At 46.5% G+C, this 21,753-nt stretch overlaps 1 protein-coding gene across 1 annotated transcript in view; it reads left to right on the top strand.

The window, feature by feature from the left end:
* Window positions 1–21,753, top strand: part of ELP4 (elongator acetyltransferase complex subunit 4) — a 1,288,954-nt gene that overhangs the window by 664,448 nt on the left and 602,753 nt on the right. The window contains exon 7 of the mRNA XM_085648284.1: window positions 18,434–18,622. Within this exon, the coding sequence (XP_085504410.1) occupies window positions 18,434–18,622 (189 nt within the window). The remainder of the gene's footprint in view (window positions 1–18,433; window positions 18,623–21,753) is intronic.

Here is a 21,753-nt window from a genome sequence, read left to right as displayed (position 1 = left end):
CAATCCTTTTGTCAATTCGTTTTGAGCTTTGCTCCCATTGTGAGAGGTATATGTCCTCCAAAAAACGCGTGGGATTTAAACCATGTGAGGAATGTCACAGACAGATGTCTATCTCTAACCCACACTTGGTTTGCCTATGGTGCCTGTGGTAGAACCAAGACCCTAATGCCTGTGACTACTGCAAGTCGATGCACCCCAAAGCGTTTCACAAGTGGGCAATGAAGCCCCTGACAGCACGGCAGAAGAAGGCTCTGCACAGATCTTGGTCCTCATCCTTAGGGAGATCACGGGCCATTCTTTGAGGCGATCTCGCAGACCATTGTCATCCCATTCAAAGACATTACTGAAGTTAGGTGAGTCGAAGAAGCATAAGAAGAAGATGTTAAAGCGTTCTTTGGCTTCTCCTAGCAAACATTGTGTTTTTAGGCTGCACTCACACACTACACTCTACCCGTGGATCTGGTGGACGGGTCTTCTCCATGCTTCCCCGAGCTGGCATGACGCCTGCCCAACTCAAGGAGTTCTATGACGCCATGTACTCCATCTGTGCGTCAATGGCTTCCTCTGGTGTGCTTTTGGGTCCTACAGAGCTGAGAGGTGCCCCTGCTAGGTTACCGCTAGCAGGGCCACCCCTGACCCAAGCCAGGCCCTCTGTATCTTCTCCTGGATCTGGACCTACATTGACAATGGCAGTAACTTCAACACCAGTCCCAGTTCCCTCAATGCCGTGTCTGGTACTGCCAATGCCACTTGAAGAGAGCCCTATCTCTGACTCAGAGGCAGCTCCACCTCAACCCTGCTATGTCAACACCAGTGCCATCCGGATCACCTCAATCTGCCCTGAACTCGCCACCCCTGGACAGACCCACTTTCCCGGAGGGGGGTGGTGATGAAGAGGGCTATGGCCTACTGGAGGATGAATCCTACTGAGAGGAAAATTTGAATGAGGAGGTGGGCGATGCCAGTGGTCTGGACACTTCAGACTCTGGCCTGGTTTCTCTTCCAGCCCCTGCCACAGAGGAAGGAGTATTTGCTGTGGAGATATAAAGGGCAGCAGAGGTCCTTGACCTACATCTACCCTCCATTGAGGTCAGGACAAACGTTTTGATGGAGGTGCCTCAACCTGGGTTAAGGTCTACGGAACCCCTGCTCTCCTCTAATGAGATCCTCACCTATGTCCTTCTGAGGCCCTGGGCTAAACCTTTCATGGGGCCTCCCATGCACAGGATGATTGCCTGTTGCCACCGCCTGCCTGATGTTCAGTGTGCCTGATTGGGTCCATTGCTGCCCAAAAAGTGAGTCGAGGAAGCCTGGAGCCTGGAACAAGGGCCCAGGCAGCTGCCAGGAAGAACGGAAAAGGGTATGAAAAGCAGTCCCTGAGGTTTCCACGGTCCAGGTTGACGGGGCATCTGAGCAAGCCACCCCTTAGCCTACCGGGGAGGACAGTGACATCCTGGGAGACCTGCCTGAGCTTGCTGGATAAAGCAATCACAAGGAGATGATGGACGGAGCACTGAAACTTTTCAGACACTCACCCCCAGTCACAGATCTGGGTTGAATCCATCATCGTTCTTTAGCATACTTCGCCACCCCAGTTCAGACACAACTATATGCAAATCAGTCTTGACCCTGTGCCTCATGGGAACAGTCCAGCCTGAACTGCCAAGCCATGTCTTCCCTGGACTGGTAACAAGCCTCCTGGGACCGGTTTCAGGCTAACAGCCCTCATCAGCCCTGCTAGCTTGAATCCAGTGGAAAAGTGAGCAAGGGACCCACGTCTGGGCATACCCTGCCAACTTAGGGCAAACAAAGCAAACACAAGGAGATGATGGACGGAGCGCTGAAACTTTTCAGACACTCATCCCCAGTCACAGATCTGGGTTGAATCCATCATCGTTCTTTAGCTCACTTCGCCACCCCAGTTCAGACACAGCTATATGCAAATCTGTCTTGACCTTGTGCCTCATGGGAACAGTCCAGCCCGAACTGCGAAGCCATGTCTTCCTTGGGCTGGAAACAAGCATCCTGGGACCGGTTTCGGGCTAACAGCCCTCATCAGCCAGACTAGCTTGAATCCAGTGGCAAAGGGTGGGCCCACCAGGGAGGAATTTTGCAAGGCACAGAAAGACTGCCCAATTCTAGAGGGCTTGAGGCGGCAAGCTGACGCCTAGATAGCAGGTGATATCTCTAGAGATCACCTTATCTGTTGGGAGAATTACATCCTATACAGTGAGCTTAAGGTTCCTGGATCTAGGGCAGCCCTTGTGCTGGTAGTTTCCCAGGATTACAGGGCCTTTCTACTTAGGTTGGCTCATGATATAACCCTGGCTGGACATCTGGGGCAGGTCAAGACCTTTGCCAGGCTTGTCTCCAGCTTCTGTTGGCCTTGGATGAAAACAGTCTCAGACATGTTCTTCAGGTCTTGACCCACCTGCCAGGCCAGCAGGAAAGCAGGGAAAAAGCTGATAGCTCACCTGGTCCCCTTGCCTTTCATTGGCACTCCCTTTGAAAGGGTGGCAATCAACATTGTTGGTCGCTTGGACCCCAAGAGACCGCCTTAGGCAACAGATTCATCCTGGTCTTGGTGGACCACTCCACACGGTACCCAGAGGCCATCCCTCTGAGCCTGTTGTTTGCACCTGCAGTAGCCAGGGCCCTGATAAGGATACACAAGTGGAGTTCCCCAAAGAAGTAGTGTTTGAGAGAGGCACCCACTTCATATCCAGGTACATGACGTCCATGTGAGATGAGTGTGACGTAACCTACAATTTCTCTACACTCTATCACCCCCAAACAAATAGGCTTTTTGAGAGATTCAACAAGACCTTCAAGGGTATGATTATGAACCTGTCCGAGCCCACGAGCCAGCAGCAGTGTGACGTCCTCTTACCATTACTACTGTTTGCCTACAGGGAGGCACCACAGAAGCGGGCTGGTTTTATCCCATTTTAACTCCTCTGTGGACACCCTGTTAGGGGACATCTCAGCCATTTTAGAGGGGGTGTGGGAGAAGCTCCCAGGCGACCCCTTCACGATGTAGTCAGCTACATGCTGGCTCTCTGTAAGCAGATGCAGATTTTCTGGGAGAAGGCTAAAGGCAATCTTGAGGCCAGTGAAGAAGTAATGAAACTCTGGTATGACCAGAGGGCCTCTCTGGTGGAGGTTTACCCTAGCCTGAAACTTTTCAGACACTCACCCCCAGTCACAGATCTGGCTTGAATCCATCATCGTTCTTTAGCACACTTCGCCACCCCAGTTCAGACACAGCAAGATGCTTGAACCCTCCACCAGTCCTTGGTTGAGTCCAGCTGTGCTGGTACCCAAGGCTGCCACACCAGGCGCCACCCCAGACCTTCGGTTCTGTGTGGACTACAGTGGATTTAATTTGGTTGCCAAGACTGACACTCACCTCATCCCCTGTGCTTTATGGTGGAACACCATCCTGGGTCAGACCACCCTATTGTTGGGAGTCTTTCCAGGTTCTTCTGCCTTAGTGATGAGAACTCCCAGGAGACTGGGTAGTTCTCCACACTTTCAGCTGTGTGGGTGGGGAGGACATGTGTTAAACCTGTCAGCCTTAGGATGGTGTTCCCCCAAACGTTTTGCCTTACTCCTCTATTTTCTTCTGATCTAGTTTGTGTTGACCTTAGGACTCTCTGTACTTTAGCACTGCTATGCAGTACTAAAGTGTGTGTTCTCACTCCCTAAAACATGGTTATATTAGCTTACACCTAATTGGCACATTTAATCTACTTTTAAGCCCCTAGTCTTGGGTACTACATGTACCCAGATCATGCAAATTAAATTCTACCAGTGGACCTGCAGCACTGATTTTGCCACCTACATAAGTAGCCTATCCAACATGTCCCAAGTCTGGCACTGCAGCCTGTATGTGTAGTTTTAAATTGCCATTTCGACTTCCCAAAAAAAAACCTTTTGCCAGGCCTAGACCTTTTATTTAATACAAGTCACCCATTGAGTAGGCCCTAAATAGGCTATAGGGTACGGTGCAGTGCATTTAAAAAGTTGAACATGTACGTCTAACTTTTAGATGTCCTGATCGTGAAACCTCTTAAATTTGTTTTTCGCCACTGCAAGTACTGCCTCTCCTATAGGAAAATATTGGGTTATCTTACCACATTTAATAAGTGATAACTTTCAATTAGAAGCTGGTACGAATGTCCAGTTTGGTGTACACAGAGTTGTAGTTTAAAACCCTCTTTAATAGTAATGTCATATTTTATGTCACAATTCTGAAAATGCCACTTTAGAAAGGTATAGCAAAAAACACACTGGTCCCTAGTAACAATACTTTAGTTGCAAAGAACCAAATGGTGAACAAAATGTATTTAAAGGAGTGTTTGAAAAACTATTTCAAGACACATAGCGCAGTGAATATTGGTGCAAAATAAACTTGCTTGGTGCTCTTTTTAGAGGTGATACACTTAAGTGATAAATTGTGATAAAAAATTAGCAAGTGTATCAACAAACACAAGAACATCACAGCCCTCTATAGCAAATTCTCAACAATCCAATCCAATTCAATCCAATCCAAACAAGCTTTATTCAACATGTAATCATAAAAGCACATTACAAACAACATTTAAAATTACACACTTAAAAATGTCTTGACTGGGTTATACATAATCCTGCTGGTGAAAAAATTGATTAAAACTAAGACCTAGACAACTAGAAAAAATACAAATTTCATATTACTCGCTTCCTTTCATTAAAAATCTGTTTCAAATAAATCTAAAACAGTTTAGTGTAGAATCAGTCACATTCTTAGTTTGAACTAAACAAACTGGACATTTTGCTCAAAATTAATTTACCCAGATATTGATTTCAGCCTTATTATCCACACCCACCCTAGGTATTTAGCAACCGCCATTGTAATGAATGGCAAAGGACTGGTGCATATAAGCCTTTCAGCTTCAGCACTCCTGTTTGTGCCAAGTAGTTTGCACATAGGGCTCAGCCAAACCCGCCTTGGGGTGGCATAAGCGGAACAGGCAAAGAGCATGTGGGCGACTGTTTCTATGTGGATCCCACAAGCCGGGCATATGTTATCGCTTGGTGGAGACCACCTGGAAGTAAGAGATCTTAGGGGCAGTGAACCAGCCCTCAGCTGAAAATACAATTTCCTGTCCCTTGGTTTAGTAATGGTGTCCCAGTATGTTTCGAGTCTGGGGATGAATTTTGATTCCAGAAAGATTCCCGCCAATGAAGATGAGTCAGTTTTAATCAGAACATTATGGGTGACCCTTTCCCAATACTTCTCTTTTAAGATCTTTTTAGAGGGGAAAGAGGCCCCTGTTGGATTCTCCCCTAGCGTTTTCATACCTAAACTCACTATACTGTTTCTAACTCCCCTTAGCCAGCCGATTTTATGGAAAACATCAGATTTTATTACATCGAGGAAACCCGCAGCGTATGATGACCGTTCAGGTGTTGTTCACAACCTGCGCCAGTATAGAATAGGGCGCAGTTAGGCAACATCTGAAATAGGGTTTCTACCAAAATCATACCTTAACGGCCTTAATGGAGTGCTTTGGGGGAGGTTAGTAATACTACGCAGGAACTTATTTTCAGAAACACTTAAGCTAGCTAAGTTCTCGAACCGCCAGAGTTCAGCACCATAAAGGGCAGAGCTGACAACTTTTGAGTCCTAAACTTGGAGCACTGGTCTGATTGGTTTTGTTAGTGACCTTTTATGTTCTGTGCTTGGGGCTCTCGAAAGTTGCCGGTGCTGTAATGCAGCTATATCAGTGTGATAATTCCACTTTAGATCCCTCTCTACGTGGATCCCCAAGTAAGTAAAAGCCCTAACCTGTTCGAGTGGTTGGTTATTCATTAAAATTTTTCCTTTAAAATTTCTGTGCGGGTTAAAAACCATAAATTTCGTTTTTGCCACATTAACTTCAAGGCCGCGAGCAGAACAGAAATCTTCAAAAATTACTAAGGCTCGTTGGAGGCCACTAGGAGTCTTTGAGATAATTAATGTGTCATCCGCGAACATTAAAATCGGGACTTTTACACCAGCTAAAATAGGGGCATCCGTATTCACTGGCAGCAAGCAATTCACTATTCCGTTAATATACAAAGAAAATAACGTGGGTGCCATAGCACAACCTTGTCGCACCCCTCGTTCTACGGGAAACTGGGTGGTGACCCTACCCTGTGCCCCCCACCGGATTCTAGCATAATTTCCCATATGCAACCTCATTATAAGAGTTAACAGCTCTTTAGAAAGACCTAGTTCACTCAACGTCGCCCACAGACAGGAACGGGGAACAAGGTCGAATGCTGCTCTAAAATCGACAAAGGCAGCATAAATGCTACCTTTGCCCAGGGTCACTGTCTTCCAATACAAAAGGATAAAATGGAAGACTTGGTAGATGGTACTAGTATATTTACGAAAGCCTGATTGAAAGGAGGACAGTATACCACTCTCATCAATCCAGGCTAGGATTTTATTCAGGATCAACCTCCCAACTACCTTTTGTATCGTGTCTATCAGACTGATAGGTCTGTAGTTTCCTGGGAGTGATTTATCTCCTTTTTTGTATACTGGAATTATTTCAGACCCCTTCCAGGAATCCGGTACAGGGGTACCCTGAGCCATTGCGTTCGCCATCAGCAAAATGTATCTACCCCCATCTTACTTTATCGTGGAGTAACACATCGGCGGGGACACCATCCGGTCCCGGCGCTCTACCTCCTGCCACTGCACCAAGAGCTAGTGAAACATCATTATTATTAAAAGCTCATCCAAATAAAATACTTAACTAGGACCTTCCCTACAATTCTCTGGGGGGCTGCAGGCATATTGGGGGTTTTAAATAATTAACCCAATCTTCCTGCGAGACATGATTTTGAGGCTGATCTGGTTGGCCCCCTCTGCCCCATTTTATGATGCTCCAGAATAATTTACTATTGTTCTGCGAGCTGGCTTCATTAAGGTCCTGCCACCTGTGCTCATCCCATAAGCGTTTGGCTTTGTGGATAACTATTTTGTATTCATACCTAGCAGTACGAACAGTATCCGTTTCCCCGCCCCTAATTGCATTACCAAGGAAAATTCTTGCTAGCCTGCATTCTTTATTATACCACCGTGAAGGTTTCGGGTCAGCTAATTCCTTGGTTCTAATGGGCTTAATAAAATGGGATCTTGTGCGTATGAAAAAGCTATCATGTGCCTGTGTTACACGCCCCAAGTCCCCTCTAGTCGACAGAATTTGCTCAATCTCTAGTGAGGTGCAGTCTACATCATTGATGATGTTTCTCAAAGTCTCAGATTTTTCAATTATATATGACCAGTTGAGCCATCGCATGTCGTTGGTGGGAACAACATCCGGGGCATGAGATTCAAGCTCCCCCACGTGTGGTAGCACAGAGTTCCACCAACCTTGAGTAACACAAAAAGGATTATGGTCACTTTCAAGAACGTCCTTTATCGCCATATCGTCAATTTTATGCCAGAATTTCACACTAGAGAGAATGTAGTCAATCCTACTTTTACTATACCCATTATTAAACGTGTTGGCCCCAAACCTATCCTGCGGCATCTTTCCGTTGAGGGCCCTAAGCCCCCTTTCATAACAGATGGTATTAATCCGGATGACCACTTCCGTCCATTTCTTTACTGGGTCAAGTTCTAATTTTGGGACTCCCCATTGGGCGTCTTCTTCATCGGTAAGGTGCCAGTCAGGGGTAGCAAGTGGTTCAAAGGTTGAATTCAGATCACCTTCAATAATAATATTATTGTCCGTTGAATAGAGATCGAGGAGGCTGTCCAAAGCCGCTAGAACTTGGGACTTAGCCCCTCGGACTCCCCTCACATAGACATTGTAGATGTGGACATACCCTAGAGGACCTAGGTTTATCCTTATCACCTGAATATCACTGCTCTTAGATGGTAATTCTTTAATGCTAAGACCCAGTGCTTGACGAATCCATATAGTAAGGCCACCTGCTGGACGACCTTTTGCACATTTAATAGCTGGGACATAAAAACGTAAGTAGCCTGCACAAAATTGCGGTGCCAAGAGCCAAGTCTCTTGGAAAAGACAAATATCAAACCCATTGACAAAAGTGAGCCAATCGGGTATTGATATTTTTGAGCCCAGACCTGCAATGTTCCATGACATAAGTGAGCCCCTAGTAGGGGCATAACCAGCATGCAATGGATCATTATCTTGCCTTAAGAAATTGGCCATAGACTGGTGCTGGAGATCCGAGCCGGGAACGTGCATAGATCGCATTATATTGGCAGATCTCGTTTCGGGGGTATGACTAGCAATGTCACCGCTATCTGGCTGGTATCTAACAATAATGGCAGCTAAGTCCTCTTCACTGTCGGTGCATGGCCCTTGTGTGTGTCTCGTTTCGGGGGTATGACTAGCAATGTCTCGGCTATCGGGCTGGTATCTAACAATAGTGGCAGCTAAGTCCTCTTCACTGTCAGTGCATAGCCCTTGTGCGCATTCGCCAGACAGTCAGACATTATGTTCTAGCCCAGAACTTCCCACCCAGCCTTTCAACTGCTGCCCAAAAGAATGGTTCACCTGACTGTCCGGTAGGGCCTTCCTTAGTTGGATACAAGAATAATTAGGGGGGATAGTTCTAAACTCAAGGGCGAATAGATTTTCAACCAGCTCCTCTGTCTGTAATGTCAATTCGATGCAGTCAGATTGTTCAGTGGCGGAAGTGAGCCTACGCACCTTAGAGATGTCTTCCCTAATCACGGATCGACACCCTCTAACGTGGTGTAGCCAGTGGATAGCTTTATTAGTCAAAGAGTCTGCACTTTCGTTACATCTCTCTGATGCTAGCTTAGGGACATTCGTCATCTAAATTTTATTAGTATTATGTATTTTACCTGCATTCATGCCCCCCCCTCCTTCTCCAGACTTATATTGGTGATTTACCGGTGGACAAGTATTCCATCTCCCACTAGGGGGCAGGTACTCTCTCACCATTTTCTTTGCAGAGTAACTTAAACTATTTTTTGTGGCGAGTGGGGCTCTGTTTCTAGTGGGTGATGGAGCTATGGGTTTTCTGTGTTTAGCTGCCTCACTGTAAGAAGTGATGATTTTACGCTGGCCACCAGCTATTGGGGCTCCCGATGGTATTACCAGAGCACTGTCAGAATTTGGTGAGGGAGAGATGGTGTCCCTTTGGGTTGAATTTGCCGGAAAACGCACCCCACCGTTAGGCACGGACCCGACCATAGAATTTAGGTTTTCAATCAGAACCCTCAGGGACCCTATCTCATCCCGTAATAAATGTACCATCACACTAGGTCTTGGAGAGCTAGTGTGTTGTTTGTATCCATAGCAGTGGCTTGGGGAGCTAATGGATGATTTAAGGCAGCATCCATGGTTATTCCTGATGATTGGCTGGATGATTGCATGGCACTCTCCCTATGTATGTTTTCCAAGCTGGAGAACCTATTTGTGCAGGAAACTAGGGGTGCACAGGTATAGGGGTCACTACTGTCAGCTGGTGAGAGGTTATCAGTACTACCAGCTATGAAACTCTCCTTTGTTGGGACCACTCCTCTCTCACCACCACTGCCTTTCGTACCTTTCTGTTTTATAAGAAACATGGCGGGAATAGCGGGAGTGGCAGGACCCTTGTGCGAACCCTCCAACCCCAACTCAGCTACATTTTGATGAACCAAATTCCCATCTAGTTGCAGACTTGTCTCAGATACTAAGATGGCCTTGCACTCCTCCACTAGGCTATCAATTTGGTCAAGTACACAATTGCTAGCAGCATGCTTGGCCATCCTTCGGGCTTTTTTCTCTTTACGAGGTCTATTGGCATTACCAGCCTCTGCCCCCCCTCCTCCCCCTTCCATAGTCTTTCTTTTACCCATACCGGTATGCCCCCCCCACTATAAGTAAGATCTTAGCAGCCAACTACACTAGTCCGTAGGAAGCGTCCAAAGTTCCTTCGAGTTGGTAATCACAGCTTGCACATCGATAGACCGTACCTTCAGGGGCCAAGGTGAGCCCGCGCTTCTCCTCAAAACCCGCTGGTAGACTGAAAACGTAAGGGGGGTGGCCCTGCTCTGGCTCTTACTGCCGATGACGGGCGCAGGACGGGCCCGCCCTTGGCCCGGGCTTCGCCCGCGTCCCATGCCGCGGAGGGAGAGGCTGCTCTTTATAGAGCGGTCGTGATTCCTCCCCCTCTCACCTGCGGCACCTGTGGAACTGGGGCTGAGCTTCCTCGCGGTGTGCCCTGGGACTTGTGGTCCCACCAGGGTGAGTGGCAGACTGGATTGGTGCAGTAGGGGAAGTCCAATGCACGGAAGCAACACAACCTGGGCTTATGCTCCCCCCAGGATCGAAAATGAGCAGCAGCAAGTATTTTTGGTGGCAACAGACCCCCCTTCTTGATCAGCACGTCTAAACAATCATATAGGGCTGTGTTTTTAAAGTCAACGGCGTTTCGATCTCAATGAAAATGGCTGGATCATCAACAGAACCTAGGGGATACAATGCGTCCTGCGGAGATATTATGAAAGGCGATGAATGCAGTTGGTATTAAAGGGGGCGCAGAATCGACCACGAGCAGTCCGCAGAGCCCAGCGAGACCACACGCAGGGGGAGAGCTGACTGGGCACCCTTGCTGGGTGTATCTTTGGCCGCCAGTCCACGCCAGGAGACTACAATCCCCATCAGCCACTGCTCCTCCCGACGCCACTTCCGCCGCCAGCGCGCCCGGAGGCACTTGATAACCGACAGCTCCCTCGGTGGAGCGGGGGGCGCAGAATCGACCACGAGCAGTCCGCAGAGCCCAGCGAGAACACACGCAGGGGGAGAGCTGACTGGGCACCCTTGCTGGGTGTATCTTTGGCCGCCAGTCCACGCCAGGAGACTACAATCCCCATCAGCCACTGCTCCTCCCGACGCCACTTCCGCCGCCAGCGCGCCCGGAGGCGCTTGATAACCGACAGCTCCCTCGGTGGAGCGGGGGGCGCAGAATCGACCACGAGCAATCCGCAGAGCCCAGCGAGAACACACGCAGGGGGAGAGCTGACTGGGCACCCTTGCTGGGTGTATCTTTGGCCGCCAGTCCACGCCAGGAGACTACAATCCCCATCAGCCACTGCTCCTCCCGACGCCACTTCCGCCGCCAGCGCGCCCGGAGGCGCTTGATAACCGACAGCTCCCTCGGTGGAGCGGGGGGCGCAGAATCGACCACGAGCAGTCCGCAGAGCCCAGCGAGACCACACGCAGGGGGAGAGCTGACTGGGCACCCTTGCTGGGTGTATCTTTGGCCGCCAGTCCACGCCAGGAGACTACAATCCCCATCAGCCACTGCTCCTCCCGACGCCACTTCCGCCGCCAGCGCGCCCAGAGGCGCTTGATAACCGACAGCTCCCTCGGTGGAGCGGGGGGCGCAGAATCGACCACGAGCAGTCCGCAGAGCCCAGCGAGAACACACGCAGGGGGAGAGCTGACTGGGCACCCTTGCTGGGTGTATCTTTGGCCGCCAGTCCACGCCAGGAGACTACAATCCCCATCAGCCACTGCTCCTCCCGACGCCACTTCCGCCGCCAGCGCGCCCGGAGGCGCTTGATAACCGACAGCTCCCTCGGTGGAGCGGGGGGCGCAGAATCGACCACGAGCAGTCCGCAGAGCCCAGCGAGAACACACGCAGGGGGAGAGCTGACTGGGCACCCTTGCTGGGTGTATCTTTGGCCGCCAGTCCACGCCAGGAGACTACAATCCCCATCAGCCACTGCTCCTCCCGACGCCACTTCCGCCGCCAGCGCGCCCGGAGGCGCTTGATAACCGACAGCTCCCTCCGCGACGCGGGACGCGCGCGGGCGACGCCGGGCTGAGCCCGGGCAGAGGGCGGGCCGTCTGTGGCCGTCCGGGGCCGGAGGAGGCTGGGCAGGGCCATGGATTTTGGTGATCCGCCTGTCGTGGTTACGCAAGTAGGTTCATAAAGTATTGTCGTGCATGTGCGTAAGTTCAGTAGGACCTAACGCCCCCATTATAGAGTACGGAGCCCAGGGAAAACCTACTGTTTCAATTTTTGTTGTGGTAAATCTTTGTCGAACACCTCATGTCTAAGCCCAGGCAAGTGAAAACTGTTGCCACTAGCGAAACCAGGACTATGGATAGCTATCTTGTCAGAGTGGTAAACAAGATCAATCAAGATAGGAGAATTTCCTTTGGCAGATCAAGTCCGGAGACATCACCACTAAGGTCATCTATGTTGTCTTCCCCAACGTTATCTCTAAATAGTGGTAGTGCCAATATTGATAATGTAGTCGTAAATACCGATGCAACTACTTTAGTCAATACTGTCGAAGGGGCAATCACCAACGTTTCCAGTTCTAGCCAGAGCATGGTATCGCCTATCAAGGGCATACAAACTCCATCCCCTGCTCGGAGAACAGTGCGTGCCTGCAGGAAGTTCCCGGTTAAGAGGGTAGTGACTCGTAAACCCAAAAAGCAAGGAACAGCACCATTGACCGGGGGGGCTAACTCTGTACCCTCAAATAAAGTTTCAGAGACCGTAAATAACGCCGAGAACAGCCCCCTGTATCCACCACATATTGAACTCCTGGCTTCTATATTAGAGTCTAAACTAGAGGCCTTGATTAGTCCACTGCTGGCAAAGTTAGATTTAGTCACATTAGAGGTTACTAGACTTAAGGGTCTCCTAGACTCTAACTCGATTAGGACCTCTCCAATGACTTCTATTCAACCTGATTCCTCGGGCCCTACAGGACATAGTCTATTGGAGCCCGCCCTTTTCACGTCTGACAATATCAGGGAAGATGGTCCGGGGGGTAATCATCAGGCATTTCAGACTGCAAACGCCTTGTCTACTACCTCATCATCACAACCATTAATGGGCTCGAAAGTTGCACTAGCTCCATCTTTTCGACAAACTCAAATAGTACAAAATAGTCGTCAGAACGCCCTGAAGAACGCCCCAAGGGTTGATGCCTCGGGGCACAGTAAACCCATGTGGAGAAATGTTGTCAACCTTCCACCACAGTGTGTTCCATACACTGTAATATTAACCAATGTTCCTAAGGTTGACTCCTGCATGTCTAATCCCGGGATGGAAACCCATGACGCTCTAAAAAATAAATCACTTGCCTGGCTGAATAAGAATTGTGGTTTTCCGGTGGCCTTCTCAAACGATATTTTATCCACTCGTAGAGTTGGTTGGATTGGCCACGGTAAGAAAGACATAGGGGGGGACTGTATCATTGTTAATTTTAAATATCCGCAACATGCTGCTACTGTCCTGCTTAGAGCAGCCTCTTTACCACTCCAGGAACACGCTGTTTGTGCCAGACCACTTGGTTATTTCTATAGTCATCTGGCCAGTACTCTTTTACCACCATCCTATCAGCTAGAGCATCGTGGTAACGCTTCTACAGGGGGAATGGCTGGTCCTCATCCCATTAGGCCATTGAACGCTCCTGTGTTCCAAAATGGAGGTGATCCTTTCGGTCAGCAGCCAGTGAACAGGCAGATGTATAACAGTCTTCCCCTTCATAACCGTTATTCTGCTTTGTCCTCATTGGAGGAAAATGATTGACTTCCAGACATAACAAGGAATCCCACTCAGCCACCTGCTATATTTCCATCTCTCAAAATTGCCACCTGGAATATTGCGGGAATAAAGAGCAAAATTGGGAACCCGGATTGGCAACTGACACTTAAAGCCTTTGACATCATTGCTTTACAAGAGACCTGGGACCAGACAAATAGCTTCTCCATGGATGGCTACAGCCACTTCTGCATCCCAGCCATCAGCAGCGTGGCTGGACGACCCAAGGGGGGCCTGTTAAGTTTATTCAAACTGGACATAAAGGGTAAACTTACTCAATGTTCATCTGGCTCCGATCACTGTTTGATTGTTGAACTTGCCCTGCAAGACAGGGCTAAGATTCTTTTTGTTAATTTTTATAACTCTAACGCCAATGATTGTACCAGTCACAATTTAGAGTTATTGGACAAATTTTTGTCAGTCTATAACACTAATGTACATACTTTTGAATTAATATTACTAGGGGATTTTAATATACACCCATGTTCCCTACCATGCCCTAGTCAGGACATTGAAGTTCCCCCCCTTTCTTCCATTGTGCACCTAGAACATACTAGGCGTGGAGAAATCCTCGAATCTTTTTTAGCAAGTTGGAACCTATACGAATCAACTTGTGGGGATGGGAAAGATAGATCCCCTACGTTTAAAGGAAACGACATGGGCACTATTATTGATTATATTTTTTTGACTCCTTTTCTGTTAAACAACGTGATTAAATATCACACAGAGGTATCAGTTTTTAGCGACCATAATCCTGTTTTATTAGAACTAATGATTGCAGATGTAATTTCTTTGAAATCTCTTAAACATAAAGGGGGAGCTAATCTTATCCCTAAAGACCAAAACCGTAGGCTAAAATGGTCCAAAATAGTCCCTGAAACCCTCCTACAGGAGGTTCTGTCTAGGACCGAGGATGATGTTGCAATATGTCTATCTAACAGAACCCAGAGCAATCAGGTTATAATGGCATTTGACCATATCTGTACAGAAATTGCCCGTAACCTCGAGAATACATCGAGCTCAAAGCAGTTAGTCGGTAAAAGATGGTTCGACAAGAACTGCTCAAAGGCTCATAGTGATCTATTAAAAGCCCTGAAAGCCACTCCTAAAAACCGTGTGGACATTTCGAGCGCAAGGTCCGCATACAAACGTACAATTCTTGCAAGAAAGAGGGCCCTGAAAGATACAGCTCTAGAGCAACTTTTAGATCCTGTTACATTAAAAAACAGTGGCCTATTTTGGAAAATAATAAACCAACCACTCTTTTCAGAGGACTCAAATATGCCTTTAGAAGCAAACATCCCTGATGAGGGTTGGATTAAACACTTCAGTGAGATATACTCTGAATCCAATAGCACTGTCATCACTGCCGCCCCTATAGAAGAGGCAGTTGGCGATTCACGTATCGCTAAGGCCACTGTAGTTTTTGTCGTAGCTGAAGTGGAACGGGCAATAGAACTGACCTTGAAAAACAAAGCTCCAGGTCCTGACGGGGTCCCTGGGGACGTTTTTAAACATGATCCTAAGTTTTGGTCCAAAATTTTATGTAATGTTTTTAACGTTCTCTCAATTGACAAAATCCCGGATTCATGGAAAAAATCCATTATCATACCGGTTTTTAAAAAGGGTAATAGGCTAGACCCATCTTGTTATAGACCGATCTCCCTAATCGACTCATCGGTGAAAATATTGGGTAGGGTTATCCTATCTAGATTGAATGATTGGCTACTTGAAAAAGGTGTACTTTCCAATGTGCAGTATGGTTTTAGGCCAAAAAGAAGCACCATTGACCAGGGCCTAAATTTGCATTTACTGGTCGAAAAATATACGAGAGCTAGGGAGGGGTCCATGTACCTGGGGTTCATGGACCTCTCGTCAGCCTTCGACCTTGTAAATCGCTCCAAGCTGTGGAATATCTTGCTTGACATAGGACTGGATAGGGCCCTTGTCTGTCTTTTAGCTGATCTTCATTCTGACTTAACTGCTGCGATCAGAGTCACCTCGGAAGGGCGCTGCACTAGTTACTTTAAGTCTGAAAGAGGGGTAAGGCAGGGGTGCATCTTGGCTCCCCTCCTTTTTACGGTCTATATAAACGCATTGGAATCCTCCTTAAAAATAGCTACTCTGGACGTTCCGCGAGTAGGTGAACTGGGAATTCCAGTTCTCCTATACGCGGACGACGCTGTTTTGCTCTCCCGTACTGGAGTGGGCCTTCAACGCTTACTGGATGCATTTGAAGATTTCATGGCTTCCTTGGATTTAATGATTAACGTCAAAAAGTCCCAAATCATGATAATGGGCAAGGCTAAAAACACCAAGTTAATAAAAACATTTACATGCGGGAAACAAGAGCTCTGTAGAGTAACCACTTTCCCCTATTTAGGGATTACATTTGATGAGAGAGGATCCTGGGGTCCCCAGATAAAAAATAGAAATCTTGCTCTTGCTAGATCTTCCTTTGCACTTCAGAGTTTTATAAAAAAATTGGGGGCTAGGCCAATAGTCACTTTGCTACAACTCTATAAAGCCAAAAGCTTGGCTGTTGCCACATATGGCAGCGCCATTTGGGGCTATTGTTCAACGGATAGTATCCAGATTACCGAAAATAAATTTCTCAGGTCAGTCCTTTCTGTACCCCAGTCAACTCCTACATACATTGTTCATTCTGAACTAGGGTTGGGATACATTTCAGACCTGATTAAAATAGCCCCTGTTTTGGCCTGGCTTAGGATCTGGCTGAACCATGAAATTCCCCTCAATCACATCATTTTAAAAGATTGCTTGCAGTTAGATGGGGTTAGCAAGATTCCATGGCTAGCCTATATCAAAGATAGCCTTGGCAAGCTAGGGAGACCAGATCTTTTCTTAGCCCCTTCTAGTATAACTACGAAAGACATAGCTCAAATTAAAGGTATGATGAGAGATATGCTATGCCTAGATAGGGAACAAGTGGAGCTTGGGAAACCAATGGTAAGGTCTAGCCTTATTTTGTGTACCCATGTGGGCCCAGAACCATACCTGACCATTGTTAACCGGCCTTACCATCGCTTCCTCTTAACTCGATTTCGGCTGAATTTGATCCACTTATCTCTGGGCTACTTTCCAAGCTGGAGTTCACCAGATAATGCCCCGCCATGTAAGTGTGATAATTTCTCGACCCAGAACACTTTGCACTTTCTGATGTTCTGTGACCACTTCACGGTCCTAAGAAGGAAATTCTTGAGACCGATTCTTAAAGAGGTGGGGTTCACACAGGTCAAGCCAGCACTACTGTTTCTCCAGCTATTACAAACCCCTAGGATAATGTTTCATGTTGCCAACTTCCTTGTGGGGGCTAGTAGGGCTAATAAAAGGATGGTGTTCGATAACCGGGTGACCTCGGATCATTAGAAAGATGAACTGCATATTTCGTATTAGTATTGGTTATTGCTTGAATCCTTTTTACATTGATGAGTTTTTTGCAATCGATATGAACAGCCTGTTTTATCCTTACTGACCTCTTTTAAATGTATTTTTAGGTATGGATTTTATAGAAAGTATATATTTTTGTATTCACATGTAAGTGGTACTAGTATGTATATATATCATGTTTTATTATGTATTTATTGCATTTGATGATCATGTGTAAAAACTTGTTCCTATGTCTTTTTATGATATTGATTTATCGAAATAAAGTATTATGACTGACTGACTGACAGTTGCTAAAGGAGGGGATCCCTGGTGACTTGCCTCAGGAACAAGGTGGCCTAGAATAACCTGAGCTGGAAATATGTTGGATACGCATATGGGGCTCCAATCAGCCTGCAGTGGGAAGCACGATGGAACTCATTATCCTGAAAGGACTCCATGGCGCCAGTCAGGGCTACCAGCGAATTTCCGTTTTTGGGCCGATTTGAGCCCTGTGAAGAAATCTGGCATTAGACATTGAGACCCAGACCACACTTGTGCTTCCCACTGCGTGCTGATAGACGCTATTTTTACTTAAACTTTAAAACTGCAAAACTCCGGTTCTGCTCATTGGATTTATGTTGTTTTGGCCTTCGATTATTTATTACATTTCACTTTATTTTTCTAAATTGGTTTGTGAGGTTTCTTGTGTTGTGTTTTCACTTATTTACTGTTTGACCTGCTGCATAAATACTTCACACGTTGCCTCTAAGTTAAGGCTGACTGCTTTTGTGCCAAGCTACCTGAAGGTTGATCACAAGTTAATTTGAAATGTGTGCATGTTTCTCCCTGACAGGAATTGTGGTTGCTGCTTCGTTAGGGTTTCACCCCACCTCCCTACAACCAGTAACCCAATTTCAACACTTACCAATAAATCACCTTTTTTCTACCAAACTCAAATGTTAATGACATAAGAATCTACTACATCTCCAGCCTCACACATCAGTGAATTGTTGCTTTTGCAGGAGAGTTGTCAGAAATATTAATGTGATGGTGAGGTTTTCGTCTTTTGTATCTTGAGACAAAAAAATAATAGAAGTAAACTAAAACATCACACACTTATTATTTATTTTATAATGTACATTCTTTAACTGTATTGTATAATATGTGTATAGGAGCATAACTATTCGTTTATCAAAATATATCCACTACTCTCCAAATATGTGATGGTATTAGTTAGGATCAGCACACCTCCTGCTCCTAGAATCTATTATAAAAATAAATAAACATATTTATGCTGCTCAAGCTAGAGTTTTGAGGTTCTAGAAGTAAAGTGGCATTAGATCATCAAGAAACCATCGTGTTATCCAAACAAGAGTACTGTTTTAAAAACAGATGAGGATCATGGCTTCCCAAACTAATGATTTGGTTTCCACTTCTTTGCCTTCTGCAGAAAAGAACCAAGAATGTTCTTCGAATTGCAATTCAGTCTCTTGGATCACCTTTATGGGGAGATGATATTTGTTGCAGTGACTCACCAAGGCACAAGCACAGCCTTACAAAGTTTCTCTACGCTCTTCGGTGCCTTCTTCGTATGTCCCTTACTACCTGCGTGATCACTGTACCAGCACATCTTATCCAGGTGAGAATTTTTTAATCACTACATTATACACTGCTGGGGTTCTCCTCAATAACCATTCTCCTTGCTGAGTTAGCATGATGTGCTTGGAATCGTACCGATGAAGGACTTCATCCCCTTTTGTAAGCTAACAGCTTTTGTTGAAACTCTAGATGTTTGCCCAGGTGGTTCTTAGTGGTGAGGGCACGTAATTAGAATTAATAATATTGCATAAATCAACATAGATGGATCGTAAATTGAGAAAGTGCATTGGATTTTCATAATGAAGTTTTAAAGTTGACATAACAAGGTCTCAGATACAATTGTCCTGTGTTTTATGGTGCATATTTGAAATGTACTTTCTTGTTTCTGTCTGTGCAGCTAGTGTTAAGAAATGTCCTTCAGTGCTTTGTAAAATCCCTCTTAATTCAATAGTTTCACTGTCTAGTCTAGTGGCAATGTTTATTTTAGCTTTAATAATGTAAAAGCTCACTTTCTGCTGCTGAAGGAAACGCATATTATGTTTTAACATTCAAGGTTATAATTTTTGTGGCACAACATTGTTTATTCATATTTCCAAGCGGCTATTGTTTAGTAATGCAATGTCCTTTCCACTTGGTATGTAGGATAAAGGGACTCCTAGATATTCGATTTGCGAGAGTTGCTAGTGAGCTTGTTGTGTGTAGTATAATTTCTAAGACATGATTGGCTTGTACTATGGCAATTTTAGGTGTATAGACCATGGTGCCACTTCAAATTATGGTTAGAGTTTGAATCTTCTCAGCTAAAATGTTATAAAAGCTGCTGTGTTGGGAAGTGAGCCAGGTCTTTTCCTTGCTTCTTTTGAAGGCAGACTTCTAGTCAGTCTTTCTATTGAATTAATACTTTGAGATTTTTCATGATCCTTTCCTACCTTTAAACTGAGCAGTTCCTATGATTACATGCTCTTTGATTTATTATTTGCCTTGTGCTAGGTCCTTTGTGGTTCTGACTATTAGCTACAATAGGGCCCGCTTCCACTGCATATGCTGAGTCACATTATTTTTGCATTTGAATATGTTAATTGAATTGACTAAGCATTGCCTTTTGCCTTCTATAATGATTCCTATACCTTAAATAATCTTCATGGTTTGTATTTGAACCTTGTCCCATGTGGATATTTGTGTAGATTTTCATATGAGGGTCCTCTGAGTTTTTCTGTTTTTTATGTCTGAGCTTGCATCCTTTAGGACTCACAAATAGCCCTAATCCCTCTCATCTGCCCTTTTAATGAAAAAAATGCTGACAGTGACATTCAGATTTAATACGATTGCCTTGAATTCCCACATCAGGAATGCCAAAACCAAAAAATAGAAACCCAATAAGTCTTACCAGGCGACTGATAATTTGGGGAACCATGTCATAGGCCAAAATGACCAGCAAATGAAAGTAAATAATTAAATTTACTCGCTCTACTTGACGCCACCAAGGCGTTCAATACCCTGGAATGGGGTTTTATGTTCTCCCCTCTTGTCGCGAATGGGCCTTGGCTCTATTTTCCTCGAACAAATGCGCCTTCTATACACGTTGCCCTCTGCCAGCATACAGGTAAATGGACAAATATCAGACCCCTTCCCGGTCGGTAGAGGCACACAGCAGGGATGTCCCCTCTCGCCTTTGCTTTTCACAATTGCGAAGGAACCCCTTGCCACACATTTCCGTCAGCATCACGCTGCCCGGGGGGATAGGATTCACAACACGCAGCCTGACCATATGCCTCTATGCATATGACGTCACACTTTTTGATCCATCCCGAGCAGAACTTAACCCCTTTAATTCGCGAGCTCATTGATTTCGGTGGACTCTCCGGTGTCCAGATTAATTGGAACAAGTCAATACTTTTCCCATTGACAGACACTACAGTTCAGTTTCCCACAGAGTACCCACTCCAGTGGGCAGCGGGACCTGTCAAGTATTTGGGTTTATATCTTAGCAGGGACTTGTCTGAGTTATGGCAGGCCAATTTTGGTAGAGCGATGAACTTGTTGGAAGAACGCTTTCCCATATGGTCCAAACTCCCTCGATCTCTGGCGGGTTGTATCGCCATCACGAAGATGGTTGTTCTGCCCAAGTTTCTCTATGTATTCATTAATATTCCCACTCCACTAACGCAAGCTTTCTTCCACCGACTTCGATCAAACCTTATCGCGCTGGTGGGCCGGGAGACAGGCCCAGGTCAAGTATGGAATACTGCCCAGACCACAGCTGCAGGGGGGTCTAGGCACTCCAGATCTAGAGCTTTATGTGCTCAGGCTCACTTTTTGCACTACTGGACACATCCCACGCACTTTTAACCGCATGTCGCGGTGGAGATAGACGCAGTATCACCATGGCCCTTGTCCACAGCCCTTTTTGCTCCCTACAAAAGGCCGTGGTTGAAATTGACACTTAAAAATGTCTGCGGTGGGCATGGATTGGATTGGCACGATGAGCGGGTACTCCTCTCCTATTGGCCCCCTCAGTCCCTTTGGCGAAACACCCTTACTGCCTCCCCTACAGGATAGTGGGGCTTGTGCATGTTCGGCCAGGCTCGACATGCACACCTTGGCTGATCCCTTTCCGGGCGATCTCTTTTGCGCCCCGCCGATGGCACACAGCGGCCCGCTAAACACCTTTTTATACTATCAACTGCGGGCGGCTTGCCTCTGGCTTTTTCCATCATTCCCAGCGCCACCTGTAACGCTCCCTGCGCTAGAACACACTTACACCGCCACCTCACCGCGGAAACTCATCATGGCAATCTATTGCACCATGCAGTACCTCCCATCTGCTAAACACCTGCCAGCCCAGAAGGCCTGAGAGGACGATCTTGCTTTTCCACTCACAGACGCACATTGGTTATTCTGCTGTAGCCAACTCAAACTACTTTCTCCATACTACCGGCTGCGTCTCATCCATTTACATTTTTTACACCGCACCTATCGCACCCCAATGTCGCTGCATAAAATGGGCCTGTCTCCGGATTCACAATGCACACACTGTCATGCCAGACTTTCTCCATCTCGCTTGGCACTGCCCGGCAGTTGCATCATACTGGGTAGAGGAATTCCAGACAGTAGGGGACATCACACAGCTACAGTTGACGCCCTCCCCGCTGGTGGGCCTGTTAAGGCATG

Source organism: Triturus cristatus, chromosome 3_2 (genome assembly GCF_964204655.1).
Source record: "Triturus cristatus chromosome 3_2, aTriCri1.1, whole genome shotgun sequence".
Taxonomy (NCBI): domain Eukaryota; kingdom Metazoa; phylum Chordata; class Amphibia; order Caudata; family Salamandridae; genus Triturus; species Triturus cristatus.
This window is presented reverse-complemented; position numbering and strand designations above follow the sequence as displayed.